This window comes from Athene noctua, chromosome 4 (genome assembly GCF_965140245.1).
Source record: "Athene noctua chromosome 4, bAthNoc1.hap1.1, whole genome shotgun sequence".
Classification (NCBI taxonomy): Eukaryota; Metazoa; Chordata; class Aves; order Strigiformes; family Strigidae; genus Athene; species Athene noctua.
Window position 1 is genome coordinate 14,274,624 of NC_134040.1, and position 26,175 is coordinate 14,300,798.

Genomic DNA, 26,175 nt, shown 5'->3' on the forward strand with positions numbered 1-26,175 from the left:
TGATTAGTTTGTGTTGAAACATCATACTAATTAGCTGTGCTGTTTTTCATCCAAAGATCTCAAAGAACTAAGCAAATACTGAATTAACTTTTGCTACATGGAGCATGAAGTAAAAATTAATTTTTAATGCAATTCAATTTAAAGATTAAATTAAGAACTAAAGTGAAAGGCCTACAAAGTTTGTTAGCTGGCTCACAGTTCCAGTGCTCCTGCTCTTTTCTGTCTCTGGCTCATGCAGAAACTGCAAGGGTGCAGCATTGGGTGGTCTTGTCAACTGTCAGTTATGGATTTATTCTGAGCTCCTATTGGTGCTTTGTCCCTATGGTGGTTACTCAGTTTGACCGAACTGTGAAATGGCCATTAATTAAAGGTAGCTAATATTAGACTGATTTTTCAGAGCCTCCAAGCAACATCAAATGCCATCAATTTGAATGAAACTTAGGAGAGTTTGGCAATACTGGAAAACAGACTGTTAAGTACAGGACACCCGGGTCACAGCACCTATAATTCAGTCTGCAGGAGTTCTGTTGCTTGGAGTTACACAGGAATTTGAACTAGATGAACATAATGAACCATGCTGATTTTACAACCTATGGAAAAGAGACACTTGTTTGATAATATTAATAAAAATATAGTAATTGCCACTTAATGCTGAGAAACCCCGAAGTTGTGTGAAGCCATTTAAAAACAATTTACTGTGTTGCTTGCAGTTACAATCTTTAAGTCTGATCTTTATATATATTTAAAATGTAGTTTTAATAATATGATATTTTAATTTCAGGTTTCGTACAGCCATGCTATTCATGCTTCAGGGTTCTTCATTGCTTTTTTTGTTTCCCTTGTACTGACATGTGCTGGTTTTTTCATTGTTTACCGAACCCAAATACTAAAATGGAGTTTCCATAGTAAAAACCAGGTGAGTCATACTGTCTGTAATAGTACTTAGTTAAATTTTTTCATTGATCATATCTGATGATATAACTTGCTAACTAATACAGAATGCTTAGAGAGTTTTTGAGGGTAAATAAAAAGCCACCAAGTGATGGATTGAATTTGCAAGTAATGTAATCTCTACAATTTCTAATCTTTAGCACAATCAGATTTAGAGGGAGCATAAGAATGATAATCTGGCCAAAAAAACTGCTGTCAGCACCTGGGTGTTAGCTTTGAACTGGAGGGAGATTACCCCTTGGCTGTTAATTTCTTTTCATATTCCTTCTTACCTTCTCTCTTCTTTATCCCTCAAAATGAGAGGCAGGATGTCTGTGGGTTATAAACAGTTGCCCAGGGAGCAGACCACTTACCTTGAGCACAGAAGACTTGCATCCAAACGGTATTTCTGATTACCAGGAGTAGGGATTTGAATTTAGGTGTCTCGGTTCCTTGGATGTGCATTAATCTTTTGAGTGATTAAGCAAAACATTTGGTTTGGGGGATGGAGCATTTTCAGTGTTCGTTAATCCAAGCTGTGCCAGTTTGCAGAAAGTATTTCAGTACATACTGGGGTGGAGGGAGAAAATACAGTGTCTGATAAATATTCATCAAGTTGGCCCAAGTTCCAGCCCTTGTTTCTATTAATTATTTATGTATTTATATAAAGTGGAGCAACTTCAATGGGAGGGAGCTATGCAATCAGAGTATTACAGTGATTGGAGCAGTCCTCCAAGAGAGGTGTACTCAGAGGTTTGAACCCCTCCTCTGCTTGGACTGTGGTGGATCTCCCATCCTCCTGGACTGACCAGAGAAGCTTACAAAGCATTTGCAGCAGTATTTTCTGCAGTTGGACAAGTAATCCATCAACAATTTTTTATTTCTTTTAGGTCTCAAAAAATAATTCCTTTAAATGAGTGTGCCTTGTTTCTTTTTACAGAAAAAGCTGTGATAATGAAATTGTAAAGAAGAGCCAGTTTGCTCCTAGCATCAGATATTTATAGTGGGGTTTTGGTGTAGTATTTTTACCAGCCCTCAGTCTCAAGAGAGTCTCACTCTACTGCAAACTACCTGAATCACTTCCATCATTCATAGGATTAGTTTTTCATGTTGTTTTCATTTTATTTTTGAATAAATGAAATAAATAACATTTCATTTATTCATGTTATCATTTCATAATACTGTAATCTTGCTGTATATAATTTGTATACCATGGCAATTTTTAAACAACTGGCCCAGAAAGTTTGTAGTGGAAGATAACCTCCTAGAAGGCTTTCACAAGCCTACCAAAGTCAATGTAGAGACTCCCGTCTTCTCCATTCATTTATTTATTTGTATTTCAGATCAGTTATATATGAAAAGTTCAGCCTGAAACGAAAGTAGTATATTTTATTTCAGATACGTATCTGAATTGCACAATCTCTTTATACCCTTTCCAGCTGTACAGTTCGGTGATAAGTAGGAACCATCTCATCCAGTGTTAACTGCAATAAAATTAGATCAGACTCTCAGTGTAAATTTTTTTTCATAATCTGAAGTTTACTTGCTTTTTTGGTTTTTTTTTTTTTTTTTTCAGGAGGTATGTCAGGAACTGAGCCAAAATCATAAACTGGAGCACTCTCAGTTTAATTCAGGTGATCTCTTTAGCGAAGACATAATTATGAACGACCAAATCATCGATATTCTGTCCTTTGAAGAATCTGGTAACATGCTCCAGGCTTTAGAAGAGTAAGAATTCACTGCTATTACATCATATTTACTACACTTCAACCAAACCTTTGAATATGTTTTGAGTATCTGCCCTTCAAGTGAGCTATATTAAAGAGCCGTATGTGGGAACTGAAAATTGTTGTATTTCATATTGCTTCACCTATAGAAGTCACAGCTCCATCTAGGCCTTTGGCATGCAAGTTTTCCAATCCAAGTGAACGTCTAGTTTTGCCTCTTTGTGGTTCACTAAGGGAAACTTTTCTGTGTACAAGAAAATGTTGAAAGGGTGTATTCTACTATTGCTATTCTACTTTCTGCTTTCAAAAAGGTGGCTTTTGTCCTAGAAAAGAGAGCCCCTGCTGGGTGCCAGCATTCCTGTTTAGCAGCATATTTTGGAAACAGCTGGATCAGAGTCTAAGGAGTGACAGAATGCAGTGCTGCTGGAAAGATACTGTGTAGCTGCAATCAGAGGGACCACTGGGTAGGGCAGAGGGACTCTACCTTTGTTGTTGAAAGGCTAGTCAGGGCTGTTTGACAGAAGCATGTTTCTGTTAAAGGTCATCTGTTCTTCAGCTGAACTGGATAAAGGTCTGATGTGAGGACAGAGTGTATTTTGTTTGTTCAGTTTTACCATTAGCTCCTATAAAGTCAGGTTACAGGCAGTGTTTATGCCACTATAAAATCTAGAAGCTGAAAAGGAAAAGTTACAGGACCATGGAAGTGATTTTTTTTCTTAAAGGGTAACAGCATTATTATTTCCTGCATTTCCTTAATAACTGGGATACTTATCTCTCTAAATTACACATTGGTCCTTGCTTTATATAGCAACTCAGGCTTTGAGAAGACTTATCTTGAAAATCATTATGTGAATATTAAGAAGAACAGGATCAAATATTTCTATAACTCACTTTAGTATTACTTTATTTCAGGGATAGTGAATATCTACCTAGTTTGAAAAAAAAAAAACCAAAACACGCTGGACTATCTTCATATATGTTATGGTTTAGAAAGGTAAATATTCTTGCAAACCTTTGGATAGGATTATTTTTATAACTGGATTATTTCTAAACCCATAAAACAGGATTTATTTCTTAGTTTGAGTATGTATCCACGGGCTAAATTTTTTTAATATTCTTATGCAGTTAGCACAAATGTCTCTCTTGCTTCCACTTTCTTCCTCACAGTTTCTGTTTTCTCTACCTCTAAGGAGGTAGACATTGCATTGAATAAAGTAGATGCACATTAGTAAACAGTCACTAACCTTCTTCACGTTCTGAGTTATCTTTTCTGTCTTCTGGGATGAGGATGGTAGGTAGACCACAGAGGCATCCAGAGTTACAGTGGTTCCTGCTGCAAAAGATGATTGAAAGGGTGATAGATGTTACTGTGAAGGGCTCAAATCAGTCTCAACCTGTTAGCAGTGGGTGCTTCCTAATCCCTATTTAGATTATCCCAGTTCTTCTGATTTCTTGTAGTTTTCAAGTGAACCTTCTGATCCATTTACTGTTAGGAGGTGACACACAGATCGACATACCATGTTTTTTTCTATTCCTTCCCTCTTTTTATTGGCAGTCATTGAATATGTGTATTCAATTACTACATACTTGTTCCTCTCCTCTCTTACTGGTGGTGCAGTTTATCTGACTGAGTGAGGATCTCTGTGATGTGAACTCCTACACCAAGTTGACCTGAGTTCCCTTTTTTACTCAGGGGTGAAAAAGGGCACTTCTAGGGTGTGATTATTCTCATCCTCAAGTAGACTTCCACAAAATGAGTTGTATGGTTGCTAACCCTAAAGCCTGGAGCCTGGACTGATTAGCTCAGTTACAGGACTCTGAAAGTGAGTGAGATGAATCTCAGTCTTGCGAGCTGGTTGGTGAAAAAGGCTACAGCATTACTTTAATGCCTGTATTAGATACATGCAGTATTGTTTCTGCTTTCTTCAGTAGCTACAACACACCACTTGTTTTATTTCTCATTGTTAACACTTTTATATGATATTTAGCTTAGCATGCTTCCTCATCTCTTAATGTTGATTCTTATTCACTCTGCTAGTTGTGTCAAAGCAGTCCTTTAATTTCTGGTCTATACTCCTTAAAGGTTTCGCTTTAGTCTTGTACTTTTATATAACTGTTGTATGTTATCCAGGTTTTTAGCTGATTCCAAAGACAAAGATAAAATACTGTACCATTGTCTTAGGAGCTTTTATGACAGTGATCTAGGGTAAAACCAGAATGAAGTAATCCTTTTTACTGAATTACCTGCTTTAAGGATAGTAATTTGCAAAACTTAATGGGAAAAATAAAGATTGTGCATTTGTAATTTCTTAATGGATAATTGTAGTCAATTTGAATGGATTCTGTGCTTGAATGAAATGTTGTAATTTTACTAATTGTGGTCACAGTTTTTCAACAACATTGTATTTTGGTTTATCACATTTAGTGTCACCTTATAGAATAGTCAGGTTTTTTGTAAGGAACTGAGGAATTAGGTTTGTATTGTCTTATAGAAGTGTCAGTATCCTGAGGATAAGAACTGGGCTTGTATTTTGAGCACAGTTTTTTCATGTCGTATGTATACCAATATGGATTTTAGCATCATAATCCTGTTTTTTATTATTTGGGGAGGCAAAAGTAAAGGGGCTTTTGTTAGAGAGCTTTTAATACTTTAGATATTTTCAACCAACGAACAACATCTTGTTTTTATGCTAGTTTGATAATTCCTTCTGCATGTATTGGTGCAGCTATGTGTCATTTTCTCTGTGGCATATGTATAAGCTTGCCAATGTAATTGATATATTATTTTTCAAATTGCACTGTGATAGTAAACACAGTTGGAATCGTTCTGGTGCTTTATTCTTTTGTCCAGGCACAAATGAGAAAATTACTTGGAAAAGTAAGAGACACATAATTTTTGTCTTCTTTACGATGTAAAACTGTGTTAATAGTTAATGTCTTTTACGAAGTGACCGTGCCAAATTGTTTAGCAAATACATTAGGAGCATGTGTTCAATATTTATGGACGGGGACATCTTTGGAATTTAGACAGTTTGCAACGTCGGGACGATTGGCTAGAGAACAAAACATACTTTTAATATTTCATAAGGAAGCTTCTTAGTTACTCATTTTGTGAGCTTTGTCTTAAGTCATATCCTTGATGTACATTATGCAGCAAAATAGCTTGACTTTTATTCTCAATAGGTTCCTTACTGTGTATATTCCTGAATATTGTCCCATTGGCAATGAATGCTAATGAGAAGAAGCTATACGATTTGCATATTTGACATGTGCAGAGAAGGTCATGTTCCAAAATGTTGTGGATCTCTTTTTCTGTATGTCTAGAACAGAACATGAAGAGAGATGAGAAGTTTGGGTTTGTGTCCAATGTGATGAAGTCTGACCATGCTCATAGTCTCGAAAGATACAGATGTGTTAAAGACAATTTCTTTAAATGGCTTTCCACTACTTCAACTCTTCTTTTTCATCTTCATTTTGTACAGCTGTGCTTCCTTGAGTTTGGCAAAGCTCTAGCTGAACTTGAACCTGCTTGCTGATACACAATACATACTGCCAGTTATTTGGGGAAATCACTAAGTAATATGTATGCATTGCAGCTCATTTTTTTTGATAGTAGAGGGCATTAAGGCCAATGTAGTAGAGAACAGGATCAAACTGTCTCCAGAGAACCTTGACAGAAAAGTCAAAAACAATTTACTACCATATTAGAAGTTCAGTTTTTCTTTCTAAATGTAAATTTCTTGTACATCTCAATTTAATTTGCTAGGGAGCAAATGTGGGTTTTTTTTAACCCTGAATTCAAATGGAAAGTAAAAATAGAAGATCACATTGTCATACCAGCTTGATCTAAATATTTCTGCATAGAAAATGGTGAGAAATAATTACATTGTTAATACAAAAAAAAAAAAGAGGTGCTAAATTTCTGTATTTCATAACTTTTAGAAAGTGTTACTGAAATTTTAGATTTTTTGAAGGAAGGGGATATTTGTTGCTCTGTTCTTGTGCAATGTGTACATTGCAGGAATACAACAATAAAAAAGTCACATGGGTATGTCACATGAAATGAACCCCAAACCCTGCATTTGCAGTTCTGTTATGAATGCTGTTATAAACGTGACAGTTGTGTAAACTATTCATTTTTTTCCATCAGAGAAACTCAAATGCTTAATAGGTGATAGGATCCGTAACACAGGGGGACTGGAGAAAACAAATAGTATGAAATTAATGAATACATATCTCTTCTTCATCCAAAAAATGGCACTTTTCCAATGAGGTAATCGTATTCAGAATTATGTGGGTCATTTCTACTGTCCACCCAGAATAATTTATTTCAGTCAGAAAACAGTCTGCTTTTGAGAGTAGTGCTGTTAGTGATGCTTTATTCCGTATGATTTTGAAAGAAAATTGATATCTCCTGCTGTTGCTGTCATCTGATTACTCACCCCATCTGAGTAGATCAGAAGAATCTGAATAGATCACAGCAGATGTGGAAGCTCCTCAGGCATTAATGCATATAGCCATATTTATTTATGCTTTTGCTGGTATCCGGGCTGAAGTTGGTACTTTTAAAATCAGTGGCAAAATGTGTGATGAATTCACTGGAAGCAGTATGGGAGTCTTTTTTATATTCTTTTTGCATAGTAGTTTTTCAGTGAAATAACATTATCTGAGCTCTTTTGCAACAGCTGTGTTGTATCTAGCTTTATTTTTTAAATTGGTTTGCTGAAGATCACGATTTATCAGTTTTCACACTTTCTGCAACCAAAGCAGAGGTTCTCAGTCTCTTAAATACAGGATTATTCAAATGTTTTTTAAACAGATTAATTTAAGAATTTAAATACCTTTACTCTCTTTATATTGCTGTGTAGAGTTAAAGGAATTTAATAGTGCTTAGACTTTTGAGAGGTTGGTTTGTTTGGGTTGGTTTTTTTTTCTGAAGAGCCTCTGGTCTCTCAGCTCAGTTTATCATCTTTTTCAGTTGTGTGGGTTCTCTTTTAAATCTTTGACTATATATCATGAGAATCCTGTTTCTGCTTTTGTCAGCATCTTGGGTTTTTCTGGAAAGCTAAACCCACCCTGTGATTCATCCATGGGAAAGCATCCTTAGATAATCATCACATACCTTTCTTAGCAATTTTATTTACTGATAAGATGCCCTGTGTTCTCTATAAGCTCACATTTCAGATGTGCTGAGTTTGCTCTTATCTGTATAACGGTGTCACAGGACTGATGGATGAACTCTCCCAGTTCAGAGCTGGCTGCAGGCCAGTACAGCTGCTGATGTAGCACAGGGCATCTTCAGTCCTCCTCTAACACAGGTGGGCTGCATCCAGCCTGTCAGCAGGCAGAGACCAGGGAAAGGCAATGCATTCTGCTTCAGCACAGGAGGACTGAAGCATTTGAGCACTCAGTAGCTGTTGGTGGTCATTTGGACCTCATGCTATTACCTGTGCTTCTACTTCAGTATGGTTTTGGTCTCCTGCAAAAATTTACACCTTGTGCTGCAGCCTGCATAAATCCCTGCCCTGAAGTGTTTGCAATCTGTGTTGTGACCAGACCCAGCAGGAGAGTGTGGGAAGGAGGAATCTGCAGCACTGTGCATAGGGTCCACATTGACACAGCAATTAAAAACGAAAAAACACACACAAAAAAAAAAAAAGCAAAAAACCAAAGCACAACCCAACTGATAGATGTTGTATTATTAATCTCTCAGTAAATGGATGATTCAGGAAACAAACCACATCTGCAACTGAAGGCCTTTGATGCCCTTTATACTTGAACTGGCTTTCTTTGCTCACTGTTACTAAAGCCAGCCCTGGCACATACAGTTTCATGTCTTGGCTGTATGATTCTCCTTATCTGACACTCTCTCCATCTTCACTTCTCTGAAGTGTGACAAGGCAACATGGACCATAACGCTTCTTTTTTGTTCTCCTTTTCCCTTCCTCAGTTAAGCTGACCTGTTGGCATTGTGCCCATGGGTGCAGGAGACGTGCTGCTCTGGCTCAGGCAGGAGCAGTGGGTGCCACTGGGCTGGGGGCAGTTGTATGTCTGTCTGTCCATCCCCAGCTGTGCTCCTCTCTCCAGCAGCAGTTGGTGCAGCTGCTGTTCCGCAGTGCTTTGGGTCGTGGCTGCTGCAGGGTGTCAGGGCAGTGGAGACAGGAACCATCCACAAATAGCCCTAAATTACATGTTTTTCGGCAACACTGTGTATCATGAAGGAAGGTTTTTGCAGAAACTGCTACCACTGGGCTCCAGTGCCTTCTGGATGCTGTTGCTGCATGCCACTAATTGGTTTCCATTTGCAAGTTAAGAGATGAGTTTCTGAAAATGATGAGGTTTTCTGTTTTGGTAAGAAAGTATCACTGAAGGGGAGTTTTCTATTGTTTCTCTCCCCATTACACTTCAGAAAATTGTGTCATGGTAGTATCTTATCTTTATAAACTCTGAATTAATTTTAAAAAGGTGTCAGAAAGCCCTTAGTTCATTTTAGGACTGTTACATTCAGTTGCTATTATTCTCCTATTCAAAAATTCCTTCCATGGGAATTTGAATAAGACTAAAAAACACAGTTATTTTGTAGTCAATGAGAGGTTTCCTTTTTTGTGGTGTGTTTTTTTTTTTTAAAATTAAATGTAGTTGTTTCCTTTCTGACAGTAGCTGCTTTCCTGAATTCTTTTATTAGGTCTGTGGAAGATACCAGATGCTCAGGCACTCTCTCTGCTTCTCTGTATTTGACGTCTGGGATTCTCCCCTCCCAGGTCTTCTGACAGATCTTTTAATTCCTCTTCAAGTGAGTGAAAAATCTTTACCCTTGCTGTTTTCAGCTTAGTTTTGTATCACTTGTCTTCTGTACTGTCCTCATCCTATCTCTGCATACTTTGTCCAACAAAAGCTTTGATCTTTTTCATCAATAGGTTGTCATCTGCTACGTGTACTTCACTGGCTTTCATGTTTCATCATGTTGAATATGCTCAGGAAGACATGCGAGACCTTTTAAACATGAATTACTGTAACAAGCAGAGTGCAGAGCATTTAAAGCAATTTATTAAATCTACCTTGGTTTGAGAAGACACAGTGTTGGGTTAGGGTTGTTTTTTTTTTCCTGGGTGTCACAAAACATTGCACATTTAATCCGGATGATTGTAAGCATTGCTCTTCTCATGGACTTGTGTCTGAAAGCATTTGGTTTATTATATGTACAGAATTCCTGTTTTGTACAGTCTAAGACTAAGACTGTATTGATACAGCTTGTTAAAACTGTCCCCAACCTCTCATTTGGAGTAAGAGCTTGAAGCAAGGTTTCTGGTGCATGTGATGAGCTTGTCTCATTCCCTCTGGCTGCTCTGTGGAGGAGGCAGATCAGAAGCAGAGCACATTGCATGGGAGGTAGATTTCAAATTTTTAGAGATGCAGTGTTTCTTCAGCTGCCACTGAAAAAAGGTAATGACCTGGCTTTTCTTTCCAGGTTGTGACCTGAGAGAGCTGTGGCTTGTAATTAACTTTTTCTCCATGCTGTTACCCTTGGATTGGTAGAACAGTTCACATGCTGCTACTGCTTCATTGCCTTCTTCACTGATGTGTTGTTAGGAAAATAGAGGGTGAGTTGCAGATTAAATACACCTGAAATCTTAACAGCCTCATCACTCACTGACACATGAGTGTAAGGTGAACTACACCTATTGCTCCACCTACATTTGACATGATGATCTCTGAGGAGTGGAATTAATGGGGTACCATAGCTCTCTGAGTGAGGAGGAGCATGGGAATCTTTCTCAAAATGAAGTCAGGTCTAATCTATAATGACTTGCAATAAATAGGAAGAAATGCTGTGGGAAGACTGAGGGGAAGCTAACAATAGAAAATGTGATGGTGTTTAGTCTGGGCGTTCATTCTTGGGATCACTGCTGAAGAAGACTGGAAAAGTAATAAGTAAGGAGGTGGGTGAGGAATGGCTTAATCTTTTTTCAAAGCAAGCTGAAAAAAGTTCTGCATTTGTGGTAAGAAATGTGTTACGAGCTATGCATCAGTGTGGTGGAGCTGTAAAGTGTTGCCTTCCAGGGAGAGAGATGAGGAATTCAGCCTTTCACATCTCAGTAAAAAAAGGTTAGTAGGTGTTGTGACCACCATCTATCAGTGCACACATGAAGAACAGAAAAATAATGATTAAAGAACTTGTTATTCTAGCAAACAAAGACAGTTGGAAGTTGTAACTAAGCAAATTCAAGCTGAGAGTAAGGTGACCATTTTAAGTCTCAAAGGAGTTATCAAGTGGAAGAATTAATTGGTGTTGTTTAGTTCTCTGTTAGGGTATACTTGAAAACCAAGATGAGATGTTTCTCACAAAAGACAGAGCTACTGGACTTGAAACATGAATTAAAACAGAAAAATAAATCCGGTGGCTTGAATTCTATAGGCTAACAATGAATTGGTGAATCTACAAAAGGGGACCCTCTTACCATGGCCTGACAGTCATTAGGGAAATGTTACAGGATAAAGCTCCCATTTTCTAGACCCTTCTTTTTATTTAAGTGTATCTGCAAAACTGAAACACTTTTAAGTTTTCATAAGTAAACGGTATAGCACTAGCTGGTTATATGAACAGAAGTCGTAGGACTTCGGTAAACAGGACGACTAAGAAAATACACATCCACACTGCCCATTTGAAGTGGTTGCTGTGTTGCCTCAGCATCCTGTTCCCTTGATCTTACCATCGTCTGGCCTCTGTGTTTGTCACCCTGTCCTGGAGTGAGAAGGACTTTTCCCAAGCAGAGGGAGCAGGCAGGGTGTCAGGGAACTCAACTGGATGTAGCTGACCACCAGCCAAGGCTGTGCACCTGCAGGGTCTGTCCTGCAGCATCCATCTGCAGGCAGCACAGAGAAGCTGGCTTGTTGTATTGTTTTGAGGACATTATAAAAAACATTAGCTCTTACAGGATCTTCATGTTACTGTGAAGAGTCTTTCAGACACACAATGGTTCAGAGACAGGGATTTCTGCTCATGTATGGGAGGAAGATGGGAGAAATGGAGGAGGTTTTGTAGCTAGAACCAGTCAGCCATGGAGCAGATCACTGAGATGAGTATGGGCATTGCCAGTGCATTTCTGGGGTTTTGAGAGACCGTGACAGAAAAATTTCACTGCCTCTTTGTGGTAGATTATCATAGCTTAAGCTAACGTCTCCTAAATACTTCAAGTATTTGAGTCATTATAAGAAAACAACTTAATTCCATCCCATTAATTTCTGAATGCAGAAAATGCATCTCTTGTGTTTAACAGAGGGGCAGTAATAGTAATACATCACTGACTTCTTTCAGTTAAACTTTATTTGCTTACATAAATGAAAATTTATTTGACAAAAAGATGTTTATAGATTTGCATGCTTTTATATATACCATTCTGAATGTAGTATTGTTCTGATATCTTGCAAATCTTGCGAAGACCTTTGCTATGAATTGGAAATTTATTCTAAGATTTGACTATAGAACAAATCAAACCAATAATGTAGCTTAACTGAAAAAAGAATGTAAGCCCTTAAAAGTATATTTTGTAGGTCACAAAGAAATTCTTGTATACTTAATCCACACACAGAAGCATAAAGTGCTGTGTGTTCATGTAAACTGACATGCAGGGGCAAAACCCACTTAATGCTTCAATCCTGAATTGAGTTCAGAATACGCAAAGCTATAGAATTTACAGTAGTTATGTACTATATGAAATGAGAGTAATTATCATTGCAATTTAATTAACTCATAAATGAGAATGTATTCCTATGCAACATGACCTTTTATTTCATTTCGTAAAAGAATCTTGTATTTCCCTCTGGTTTTAATCTCTTCTAGAATTCTATTAATGTTTGTGAGAGACATCAGCTATTTTAATTTATTTGTATCATCACATAACCAAAACAATCTCCTGCCTTCCCTGCAGAGAAGGAATACACCAGTGCAGAACATGAAGCAGTGATGTATTAGTGTGGATGGGTCACTGAGTTTAGAACTGTTCCATGAAGCCAGTGAAACTTGTAGTCTATTCAGATACTCGCTTCATCTGCTTCCCAAAAAGAGCTTTGGTTTGGTTTTTTTTGTGGGAGGTTTTTGTTTGCTTTTAAACTGAGTGAATGTTTTGAGTTCTAAAGAAAATCTTTTCCTTTTTCTGTCTAAAATGGAACTGCAAGGATAGACATACTTCTTTAAAGTTGCTATAGTAAAAGTTGGCTTACCCTGCTTTGTAATTGAAGGAATACTATCATGATTAGTAAACTCATAGGCCTGGATATTCCTGCACTTCTCTGACTGCCATTCAGTTACCCAGTATTGAATGAGTCTAGATATACTTGTCTTCTGATAGACATTTCCTGTAATCTGTGATTTCAAACAGTCCTAATTGCTTTTCTGCAGCTTGGAGGTTGCCAGCCTGACACGGGCAGATGCAGATCTGGAGGCATATCGAATGCAGATATGTAAAGAAGTGATTGCTATGATGATGAAAAACATGGTCTTAAGTCACAGCCTCTTTCCTCATGTGGAGAAGAGGATGAGTTCAAATTTCAAAAAGCAGTTTCTTGCAATGGAGAAAGAGATTCAAGAGGAGTATGAAAGGAAGATGGTAGCTTTAACAGCTGAATGTAATCTGGAAACTAAGAAGAAAATGGAGGTTCAACACCAAAAAGCAAGAAATGCAAATGAAGAGGCTGAAGAATTAATGAAGAAAATGAATGAAAAGGTAAATCTGGTATAAAATCAAGATACTTTGCATGATACATGGTTTTATATAGATGATATATCTTTTAGACTGGAATGGTGGAGCTGTCCTCTTAGGAGATGACAGAGCTCTGGAGTCCTCAGCACAGGAAAGACATGGACCTGTTGAAGTGGGTCCAGAGGAGGGCCACAAAAATGGTCAGAGGGATGAACACCTTTCCTGTGGTGAAAGGCTGAGAGAGTTGAGGTTGTTGAGCCTGGAGAAGAGAAGGCTCCAGGGAGACCTTATTGCATTCAATATTTAAAGGGGGCTTATAAGAAAGATGGGGACAAACTTTTCAGTAGGGCCTGTTGCAATAGGACAAGGGGTAATGCTTTTAAACTAAAATAGCATAGATGTAGACTAGATATAAGGAATAACTTCATGATGAGAGTGGCAAAACACTGTAACAGGTTGCCTAGAGAGGTGGTAGATGCCCCATCCCTGGAAATGTTCAAGGTCAGGTTGAACAGGGCTCTGAATAACCTGATTTAGTTGAAGATGTCCCTGCTCATTGCAGAGAGGGTTGGACTAGATCATTTTAAAGGTCACTTCCAACCCAAACTATTCTATAATTTTAAGAGAAAAGCTGCACAATTTCTGTTCAGAAATTCCAGTGTCATAATTTGGGCAGTTGTTATTAGGAAACTGTTTTACTTCACCAGAAAATTAATTTATCTCAAGAGAATCTGCGACACCTGAAAATGAAAGGTTGTCATTACCCTATTTTTTTTTATAGTCACTTAAACCCTTGCAAAGTGGTGTATTTTTATTTAATGTGTTTTACTGCAGCGATGCCAAAGAACTCTAATCAGACACTGTGTAAAGTATTTGCACATTCAGAGCAGAACAAACTCTCTGCATCATAAACCTTATGATCTGGTTAAAAAGCCTCCAATAGTTATATTTTGAAGAAAATGAGAATATAAGCACAATCAAAGGCTGATTTCCTCCAAACTGAGTGAAGGCAAGCAGAACAGTCTATATTTTAGGTAGAGTAGGGATTGGACTTCTCTTGAAAATAGCTTCTGGATAATAGTGAGATAAATAATTTAACACAGAGTATGGTTCTTTACAAGTTTAGTCTCCCTTTAAGAAAAAGCTTAGCTTATGTGTATCACTTTCAGAGATCTCTGTCCAAATAGGTACCTGTTGTTACCCAGGATTCCATAGGTTGTCACTAGCTGGAAACAGAACCTACATCACCAGTCCAACATCCCATGTACAAAATGCTCCTGTCTTCCCTGTCTTTTTTCAAGTATACTGACTGTTTACAATAAAACTGATTTTGACCCTCCTCCCCCACCTCACCCATCCATTTTTTAAAAAAAATTTTTGTTGTTTTTTACTTCATATGTTCGGAAAGGATTCTGTTTTGACTGTTTCACCTCTGTAAGGTTAAAATGCTAAAATGTCCATGTTAATATTTCATGCTTGTCTAATGTGGTAACTCGTATTAAGAGGATGACTTGGTGGGAATAAATAGTTCATTACTTCCCAGTGAGGCTTTGCTTCTGGAATACATGGATGTTGAGTGTGATGCTGTTGCATTTCCAGCTGTCTGTTTCAATACAATTATAGAGACAAAACAAGTTATGTTAGGAATATAATCACTTAGAGGAGTATATTCCCTGATACATGCTTGTGTATGCTCTCTTTGTAGACATTACTGAAGTTTTTTGCCTTCTGTGTTTGGTTGGTTGATTTTATTATTTTTTTTTTAAGAAAGCATTGTTATTTGCATATCATATACCTATAATTGTTAAGGATTTTTATGACAACTCATGATTGTAGTTTTGACAGGTTTTTTGCTGAGTGTGACCCATCAAAGGTACTACAGAATGTTGAAGTTCTCAGGAAGAACTTTGGTTTGTGAGGCTGTTCTGTGGAGAAAGTTGATGGCACAAAGCTTGTGAACTGGTTGAATTTCTTTGTTTCCAGGTGAATTTTAAATTATGACTCTAGGGAAATTTCATGTGTCTAGGATATGAACATCCTGAACTAGGAGTGCTAAAAAGTCAAAGGAGAATTCAAGGAAGGGATACTCGTGGACATCTTATTAAGGATGAAGTGAACTGTACTCTGCTGAAGTCTTCTTCGTTTTGTTGTTGATAGAAGGAGACTAGACTAGATGTCTAACACCAAGAAAGATATCTCTCATATAAATCCTAGCTTTGAAGGGAGAGGGGCCTGACTGGAAACTTACTATGTGAACTTGGACTGAATATGTTCTCAGCAAAGTGGCTTTTCTTTGCACAGAATACATTGGTATTGGTTCGTTCTGGTTTATATCAGAAATCCTGAATGGTAGGAATCAAACAAAGCATTAAAGCCAATCCAGCACTTGTCCTGATCCATTTGTCATGTAGTAATGTCTTGCTGTTCACTTTTCCCTCTGTTGAAAGGATCTGGTTTTGTACTTGCCATGGAACCTGGTCCAAAAGGAGGTGCTGAAGCACCAGGAATGGCCCACACTTGTACTGGCAGCAGGCGTACCGATATCCAAGAGACAGCAGTGAAAAACAGATGCAGCAATAACCTCCTCCCCTTTTCAGCCAAAACACAGAATGTATATTCCCTGCCTTTTTGATTAATTATTTGTTGTCTACAGTGTGTCTCTTGGGAATGAGGGATAAGGTGTGGGCAGGGCTCAGTGCAAAGGACAGTTCTCCCCAGATAAATAATATGAAATTTAGAACAAGGCCAACCTAACTACGGTTAGCTAGCTCTGTTGGCATGGGAAGTATTCTTTACTCTGTGGGACATGTATGTTTTGATTCTATAATGAGTTTATGCCATCTGAGATTAAAACTATGAATATGTAAGTCGTTGTGGAGAACTGTGAGAAAGTATTTCTTGCAAAGAAGCTTTTAAATTAATTGCCATTTAATTCTGCTCCATTGTTGTAACTCTGAAACGATGCTCTTGGATTAATTTGCAGCAACCAATAGATAAAGTAGGTCACCAATAATAAGAACTTTCAGAGATTTGTAATAGACTGTTTTTTCTAATTTATATTGTTTTTAAAATGTATGCTTATGGTTATTTCAGTGAATTTATTCACTTTTAATAAGATTTCAGAATTCATGAAACCTAAGAAATAATTTTTTTATCTAGTCTTTGTGTTAAATTGCATGCAGTTTTGTATCATTTATCTTTAATGTTTCTAAACTCTAAAAGAGTTCATTAGGCCTTGAAAATGTTACCTGGATTAGAGATTGACGACTGAACCACCCCTGTTACTCAGAACTGATGAAAACCATCCAAAGTATACATTGACTTAGTATTAGCCTCCATTCAAACCTAAAATGACAGTAATCAGAGTATGTGTAAAATATGTGTGAGCTAGTAGCACTGATACTTTATGTTGAATAATGAAAATCACTTCAGAGTTATTTATTTCTCTCTTATCTGCAGCCTGCTCTAGAATACAGAAGTCTTCTGGATAGACTTCACAGACTGGAGCAGGATCGCCTGAAGAGGTTCCTTCTGGTAAAGCAGGATGAATATTTTGCAAAAGCTTATAGACAACTGGCTGTTACCCAGAGAAAGGAGCTCCATAATATCTTTTTTACACAGATAACAAATGCTACTTTCAAGGGAGAACTGAAGTTGGAAGCAGCTAAAACATTAGTGGAAGATTACTCTAAAATACAGGTAGTAGGATAACTCCATTCCTAACCTAATGTAATGGAATACAAACTTCACAGTAACTTTTGAGAAATGTTTCAGTTAATATTTACAGTCGTATAATTCTAAAATATCCATATGTTATCACACATAACTAATTTTCATAGGAATAATTATTAAAAGTATAATGCCATCATTGTGCACATCTAGAGATCTAAACAACTATATATTAATAAATATACAAATATGTATATTTAATCCCAATCCAAATATGTAGATTATTGAAATTGTGATATGTCTAAAGTGCTGTGGTATATCATGTTGAAGATTGAGTATCTCTAGCTCATGAAGTTGGGGATGTTGATGAGTATGTTCAGCACTTCAATTTTGGTTTCAGTTACATTTTAAGCCTCTTGCAACAGAATAGCTTGAGATGTTTCCTCCAGGGTTTCTTTTTTACTCCAATTTGTGTTGAAAGTTAGTGTTCTGGATTGCAAAAATTCTGGGAACTGTTCTTCTGGTTGCTTCTTGGAGAAGAATATGATTGTTGTGGTTATAGAGGTTGAGGGCCTGAAGCTTCAAAAGCAACATCTGGAAAATAGGTGTCAAAACATGCAAGGCCCACTCCTAAAACTAGATGCAATTTCAGGTCTCACTACAGAAAAGCCATACATGGGCCACTTAGATACAAATGAGCAAGCACTGGCGCACAAGAAAGCTAAGTAGCTAGCAAAAGTTAAAGCAAGTGAAAGAAGTTTTGATGATGTCTTGGCTGTTCTAACATGGGTCACCTAAGTATTAGACCTTGTTGAGGGTGTCTCATGCTAGTAGAATATCTGCTATGGGCCATCCTGTGTACACCCTTGGTCTCTAGCAGACCCACTTTTAGGTACTCCTACTGACCACTGTTGGAATCGGGAGCTTCTGAGCCAGCCTGTGTACAGCGGGCTTGGCTTTCCCCACACTGTACTGGACATAGTGGAAGATTTATCTGTCTTTGAAGTCAACTTAGACAACTTTCACAACATGAAAATTTTACCCTTTATTTAATCATGCAATACATAGTAAAGGAAAAATGTAAGAAAGAAGGACTTGATGCCACCTACTTCACCTGTTACTGAAGATAATTTGCCTTCAGATCACAGTTCAAGATCTTTCAGCATGTGGATAGCTTGAGGCAGGAACAGTTCTACTGAATCAGTAGGGTTGTATGTATATTTATTTGTGAGTACCTGATCAAATGACCTGTTAAATTAGCGCTCCTGGGAGGTGCACTAGATATTCAAGAGAGTACACACAATATTGAGGTATTCAGTCCAAAAGTTTAATTTATTTTGTTTTGTGAAATTACAGTAATAATTTTACGTGTTTGTTAGAGTTGATATAATCTTACTGTTTATCACTTCTAAGAGATTTTTAACTTTGCCTTGTTAATGAACAAATATGGTCTGATACCCACAGGTGTTAGCTGAAATTAGCATTACATCTAATGAAATATATTTGTTCACATCCTTTCCTGTAGGGAGACATTGAAGAGCTAATGGATTTTTTGCAAGCGAGCAAGAAATATTATCTGAATAGAAGATATGCTTACCGAGAGTATCTTATAAGTAAGATACAGTTAAGGGATTCTCAAGCCTCTGCTCTTATAAATGCAGCAGCAACCCAGATATCAAGTCTTATTAATAAGATGGAAAGGTAAATATCTAAATTGTTTTCTTGGAAGTCATTTGACTACTTTATCTCAAAGACAGTGGAATAGTCTTCAAAAGTCTCTTTGTGTGTGTTACCTAGCAGGAAAGGTACATGAAAATGTTCATATTTTAAGTTAATTCTAAGAAAATATTTCTTAACTGATGCCTCTGTTAGTTAATATCCCAATAGACACTAAGGTCAAGCTTTGTTGTCTGTGTCCACTTTGTACAGGACAGTGATGAATTGTTGGGAACATGTATAGAACCTGTTTGTAATTCTGACTCCAGGGGGAACCAGACTTTTGTAAGAGCCTTAATGTCTTTATACATCCGTTATTTGTGTAAATAGTCCTTAATTATGTGAAAAGTCCTACCAATGTCCATTGCAACACGTATCAGTTAAGACCATTTGTCTGGGTTCTTTATATGTGAATATCTGGATTTAATAAAAAAAAAACAAATTTGATTCACTTATTCAATGCGTTTGTGGAGTTGGATGTAGAGTCTCAATCTGAAAAGCATGAATGTTTTCTAAAGAAAGTTGTCTAAGTTTATAAATGATGTAACTGAGGAGGATCTCGACTGGCAGACAACACATGTTGCAGCGAATATTGAGAAGTAAAGGTCATGTGAAGTAAAAAGTAGACCTGGAATGGACTATTGTAATACATTCAATTTATTTGAGTATCGTACCAGATACAGGCAGATTCAAACACTCTGTGTGAGGATGATCATAGTCAAGGTACAGAGAGAAATGGAGACTTATCAGAGACATAAGTATTTGAAATTACCTGTCCATGTGGAGCACTGAGGGAGACCTCTTGGTACTACCCAGAGAACTGTGGCATATCTTAGTTTGGCATACAGAGAGATTACTGAGGATCCTGCCAGTGCAGTAAAATATGTTGGTAATGAAAACAACCTAGCACTGCTGTTGTTGATCCTGGGCATGCAGCTTTATTTGTATATTTTAGATGTCCGTGTTGGTGTCAGTCACTGACAACATGTGGAACATGCATTAAGAGAACAAATATAAATATCAGTCTTTACATTGTAGTTTTTCTTTCATAATGTTGATTTAATTTAAAAGTAATTTAATATTAGGAAGCAGGAAGTCTGTTAAAAGCTACCAAAGACTGCATCTGTTGATATGATGATTTTTTTTTTAATGTTTCCTTGCTCTTCTTTGTGATGGTCCTGTGTGCTGCCTCATTGCAATCATACCTTAAGTTTAGCCTCAAGATTTGTTGATCAGAGAGAGGTTCTTCCAGTATGCTTGCACTGCTTTGCCTATTTTGCTAACATTGGGCCTCAAAGACAAAAATAAATATCTTGGCATAGGAAATATAATTCAGGCATATCTTTCACAGAGAGTTCCCTTCCTCCAGTTCATGCTTCCCTTTGGAATCAGATTATGAGAAATGTTCTGACATTTTTCACAGGTGCTGTGGTTATGTGAAAAGCCTTCACAAGGAACTCTCACCTCTATGACCACTGCATACATAGCTTAAATCATTGCAATGAAAACTGAGACTTCTCAAGCTGGAAAAATAGATTTCACTCATTGCTTAATGCCTGTTATTGCATCTAACAGTCATGAAACAGATCAACTATAAAACAAGGAGGAAATATGTAGTAATCCAAGACCGTGTAGATCTCATTCCAAAAAAAAACCCTCCCCAGAAAACCCAAAATTTCCAAAACCAACAAGCATCATTACCAAGATGAAAAATTAATTTTTCTGGCACTCCTCTATTAAACTTCTCAGAGCATGCAGTGTCCTAGTACTCTGCAGACAAAGGAAATAATCCATAGTTGGAGATGGCATTTCTAGAGAAGCAATCCCATCTGACTTTCTGGGACTACAACTAGTTACTTTCCTGTAACTTTCCATACCTGCTGTGGCAGCAATTCCTTTCAGGCCAAACTGATAGGTTGTTCCTCATTCTTTAGCTGTTCAGATTAAAATCTCCAGCATGTAGTATTTCAGATTATTTACTAGTCTTTTTTTTTTCTTCTTTGGGGAAACTGAAATATCCTTGTATAAACCCTGAGGAAGTTCTAATCTATGCTAGGTAGACTTTTAGTTCAGTTTCTAATTATAAAATAGTTTGAGGGATATTTACAAATTAGAGCATTAAAATTTTGAGCATGAAGAGAATTCTGGTCTGAATGGCTGGTACTTTAAATTTGAATCCAAAATGTCCTTTTATTTCTCACTTTAGCATTGAATCTGCTTGTCTAAATATAGATACAGGTCTGTCTTAAATCTATTGTGTCCAACTTTAATAGCATGCCCTAAGCTTACTGTTATAAATGAAATTTTAAAATGCAGAACTGTTTGTCTGGAGAAGAGAAGCTGAGAAAATATGTAGATTAGATACCACAGATAAACAGATTCGGGGATACATAAACCAGCAGATAAATGGAGCTTAATAGGATGTTTAAAATTTACCAGATAGCAAGGCAGTTTCAAATTAAAACAAAAAAGATTCTGTGTGGACAGAAATAAAGGTTATAAGAAGCAAAATAAACCCAAACCAATTCTAGGGAGAGTTGTGAACATTTTAAATGAAATAGAGCAGCCAGTTTTCAAGCTGGTATTTCTAAAGGTAGTGTTTAAATAAAATGTCCCTGTGGGTACACATTGTCTTTGGAAATGGAGTCTGTGGATTGCAGTACCAAAAGGCAGGAAGTCAAGTTTTAAAATATGATCTATAATGGTAGGTTTCAGGGATGTCTAGCTAGGCTTTTTGTTTTTTCCCTTAAAGAATAAATGGGCGTAAGAGTAATACTTGGGGCAGTATTACTGGGTTTTTCCAGCTATCCCTAGAGGCACAAGGTTCTTGATGTTTTTGAACTACAACGGCTGTAACATGTTGCATCATTCTTTTGCCAGTATCTGCTCATTCACAAGAAGTTTTCTTCTTTTGTCTCTTAAAAACTGAATCCAGTTCTGCTGACTTGCTAGGTAAGACCTCAAGCTCCTTTATAAATTTCTCACAAAATTTTAATTTTTATAAGGTCTCTAACATTCTTGTGAACTGTGTTTTTAAAGTAGACAATTGATTGACATAAAAGTTCAAAACAAAACATCTCATATTGGTCTCTTCTGAATAATCTCAATTTATATGGACCTTGCTATGAGCAAAATAATTTTCTGAACAGTGTTCCGCTGGACCTCTCAGTGAATTGGTGTTGGAAAGTGAATGCCTCCAGCAGTAATGAATTAGTATAAAGTTTTCTAATAATCTCTTCAAGCCTTTTCTGCTTGTAGCACTTTACTGTGTAGATCATTTATTGCTCTGAATTATTTACCTAGATTTTGAGCTGGGCACTAGCAAGGTGCCAGTTCAGCTAGTGAAATTCTGAAGTAGCTGAAGCAGAGTAACACAGTCACCATCTTGCAGGTTCTCTCCATATTGTCTCTGTATAGTGTTGTGATTCAGCCTCCATGTGCATCCAGGCTGGTACAACCTTTCTGCTTCATATCCATCTGCCTAAGTGATGCTTCCATGCCTTCTCTAGCTTTCATAAAATAATCTTCCTTTGCTGGGCTCCATCATCACTTATATAGTTCTTCATAGCATCAAATACAACTACTACTTTTAGTGCCGTCACTTCTATATTCATTGGCTTTCATTCAGTATAGGGAAGTCAAGGTCTGCCTCTGATTGACAGATGACACTGCTGCTGTTGGCCACACACTTCATCTCTGTTCCTTCCATGGCACTTGCTGCATTTGGGCGGTTCTCCTTGTAAACATCCTCGTTACTGCAGTATTCTTCATTAAAATTCTCCTTGTTCAAAGACATTAAACATGTACCTGCACATTCCTTCAGTGATTAGATTTCTGGTATGCTGAGACAAAGCAGTTTATCATATGCTCTATACTGTCTCATTATCTTTCTCTTCTCCTTTTATTTTGTGTTTCAGTTCAGAGTCCTTTGGGAACAGGACATCTTTTAATTCTAATACTGTAATTGTTTTTATACTGTATTAATATGAAACCAGAAATGAAGGCCTCTTGCCAGGATTAAGCCTTCTAGGAATTACTGTAATACTGATTAATGTAAGTAAGTTGACATGTAAACTCCCGTATCTGGGATTTCTAAATAGTAGATTCCAAAAAAATAAATATAGAGATTTTACAATACTTCATCACCTTCAGTTTGAGCTGCAGACGTACTGGATCTCTAAATAAATCAACAACTTGAAACTGAAATAATGTAGACTTTTTTTTTTTTTTCCTTTTAATCCTAAGAATAGGTAGGTATATATCATCTTCCAGTCATTCTGTGTTGCATGAATTTTTCTGTATCTTTCATTTTCTGGATGCTTCCAGCACATCAGTCTTCTGCAGCCCCTTTTCACTGCTCTGAACAGGGATTGTAGTTGGATGCAGAAAGCCTGAGTTTATTTCTTCAGTACAAGACAGGATGAAGGTGTTAAAAATAATATCTTGGTTATTATCTTGCCTCACTTCCTCACCATAATAATCTACCTTTTATTCACTAATCTTTTGCCTTATGTTTGATCAGAAAGGGGCAGCAACACTTAAGAGTGACCAAATATGGGTAGGAAATTTAGTGCTGTTGGTTTGGGGTTTTTTTAACACAACACTGAAATTTAACACTGATTGCTTTCAAGACAAAAATGGCTTGGGTCAGAGATCCAAGAATGATGCTTGGTGGATTGCTTTCATGGTACTTAGAGGTATTTTAATCCTCTTTACAGAAGATTAAAGAGGTACAGTAGATAGACATTGGAAAAGATCTGCAAAAGGAGGCTTCCTCTGGTTGACGTAACCATGTGATAAAGCAGATCTGAGTTTCCTGTTCATTGTTACGAAGGGGATGATGTTTCATTGCTTGCTCAGGTACTTGAGCAGTATGCTTGGATGCTTGAGCAGTAATTGAAGAGGTGTAAATTGTGCAATCTGGCTACCATGATTACTGTGCAGTGGCTGCGAACAAGCTAATATGTTAATCTTCCATTTTATTTCTTTAGTTTTTATTTAGAATTAAGCTGCTACAGTAGCAAGTCCTAATAAACCAGAGTGAAAGACTGTTCTTTCTGGAGGGGCTTGCAACATTTCACTGCTGTTCCAGTTTATTAATTGGGCCAGATATCATGTTGGAACAGGTCCTTGGAAGCCCTGATGTAGCTGAATCCAGGCTCTGTGTGCAGTGTTCATGTCTTCTAAAAAACTGGGATTTGAAAAATAAACCAGAAAGTGTTTGGACAACATCTGGGTTCAGGTCAGGAATTGGTGCTTTCTACTCAAAATTCCATGTTGACTTTTTCAACCCCACATTTTGGAAGTCCACTGTGTTTAATATTAGAAATTATAACTCACGAATGTCCAACAGTGTGGTCTGAATTAAGATGTCCTTTTATTCTTCTCCTGTCTGAGAAGGATTTGGGGAATTTCTGGTGTAAATACAATAGCGGGTAATTTTTGAAATTCAATTTGAGTTTGGAGAGAGAGAGAGGTTTTTCTAACTGTTGCATGGTTGGGATCTTGCATACTCTGAAATTAAATACTGTAGCACCTGGAGGTAGGCTGTAGTCTTAAACTTCCATTTGAAAGCACTGTCTACTTAAGACTGAGAATCTGCTCTGTTAGATTATTGTATTCCACTGTTAATTTGAAATCTTTATAATTTTTCTGATTATGTAAATGTAATAGGAAATCTGAATATAAATCTTTCCATGGATATGATTGCTTTGTATCTTTAAAATAATTTTTAATAGTTTTAACTTGATTATATTACATCCTTTGAAGAGAAAATTGTTTCTAATGAGGAGAAGGAGTTGTAAAAGACATCTAGAATTGCATTCCAGGAGCATTAAATGAAAAATGTAAATATTATGAATAATATATAAGGTTTAAAATTTCTCGTTTGAATATCATTTACATTTCTGACTGATATGTAATTGCTTTTTCATTTGTCTTCCCTTCCTTCCTTCTTCCCGTTCCTTCTTTATACGCCTCCACTCTACCTTCACAAGCTGCCTCAATTCTACACTCATCTCTGAGATTATCTTTCTGTAATCCACTGACTTGTTTGATCCCCCCAAGTATCACTGAAAAGAAACAAAGATCATTCCCTGTGTCTACTTTGAGCCTTATGGTACTAATTGCCTCCAATATCCTTTTGCTCTTAAGAATTCGGGATAACAGACTTCAAACACTGTTATTACAGAGCAGGTCATCTACCTGAAAGTCATTTGGGAGTGCTCATGGACCGAGCTGAGGCTGAAATTAATTCTGTTAAACAGAAATTTGATCATGATTTAAAACAAGAAAAGCAAAAGCTTCGCCAGAAACTCATTACCAAGCGAAGGCGGGAAATGCTACAAAAGGTAATTATTTTCGGTATATTTATTTTCACATGAATTAAAGGTGGAGTGAATTGAAAAGTAAAGTGTGGTTCTTGGGATGGGTCAGTGCTGCCAGGAGCATGGATAAAAATAAACATCTGTTGTTTTTAACTGTGTACTGCCATGTGCTGTATTAATTATGGAGTAATTAATAGCTGTTCTTTTAGAAAAACCTGCTTTAGAAAAAAGTAATATAACTGGGGAAACTTAGTCTAACCTGTCCAAGGGGTTTATGATGAGCCTCTGTAATATGCAGACGAGCAAAAAGCCAACTGACATTCTAGAGTTGGTGAGGGAGATGACACAGATTTGTGACAGTTTTCTATGGGTTTCCTGGATATGTGACTTGAGTGACCTCTACAGTATGGTTAAAATTTAGCTACAAACCAAAACTATTTAAGAGATGCTGTACCTGTGGCTACTTGTGGTAGGACTCATGTAATCTAACCTCAGCCATCTAAAAATTAAGGCTAACTCCAAGAGCTCCAAATCACCTCATAATGGAAGATGACTTGCAAGCAATCCAAAATAAAGGAAAGGGAGTTATTATCCAAAGGTCCCTGTCTTTCTCTGCCTAAAGAATGTAGAAAAAACTATCTTGGATTAGGTGATACTTCTTTAAATGACTGAAGTTAGGTGAGACTAATTTTACCTGTTGCAGGATATCTGTTTCAAGTGTTTTCTGCTGTTTAACAGATATCAGTGCAAGGAGAGACAGCAGGTATAACGATGGAGGCTTCATTTGTTGTATGTATTCTCAGTATAGGTAGCTTTGGTTTAGCTTTCCAATGAAATTTCTGCATGCTGTAAGATGGGGAAAATAAAAAAAAAACACCTAACCTTTTTTCCCCTCTCTCTCTTCCTTGGTATTTGATCCAGATTCACTTCTGGAATGCTGACAGATCATTACAGTTCAGCCACTTGGGATTATGTCAAACGACAAGATCATGCATTTGTTTAGATGTTAGCCCTTTTATCTAGCAACAACACAAATTATCACAGGCCTGTGTTAGCCCTCCTATCTAACAATAATCTGAATTATCACAGGCCTGCTAGATGCACACA

The 26,175-nt window shown here is 37.1% G+C and overlaps 1 protein-coding gene across 6 annotated transcripts in view; it reads left to right on the plus strand.

Moving 5' to 3' along the window:
* Positions 1 to 26,175, plus strand: part of EVC2 (EvC ciliary complex subunit 2) — a 77,655-nt gene that overhangs the window by 23,976 nt on the left and 27,504 nt on the right. For 5 of the 6 annotated variants that reach the window (XM_074904501.1, XM_074904502.1, XM_074904504.1 and 2 more), the window contains 6 exons: positions 782 to 916; positions 2,507 to 2,658; positions 13,057 to 13,381; positions 16,817 to 17,056; positions 18,552 to 18,727; positions 24,933 to 25,092. In XM_074904501.1, coding sequence (XP_074760602.1) covers positions 782 to 916; positions 2,507 to 2,658; positions 13,057 to 13,381; positions 16,817 to 17,056; positions 18,552 to 18,727; positions 24,933 to 25,092 — 1,188 coding nt within the window. The remainder of the gene's footprint in view (positions 1 to 781; positions 917 to 2,506; positions 2,659 to 13,056; positions 13,382 to 16,816; positions 17,057 to 18,551; positions 18,728 to 24,932; positions 25,093 to 26,175) is intronic. The other variant, XM_074904503.1, reaches the window with a different exon arrangement.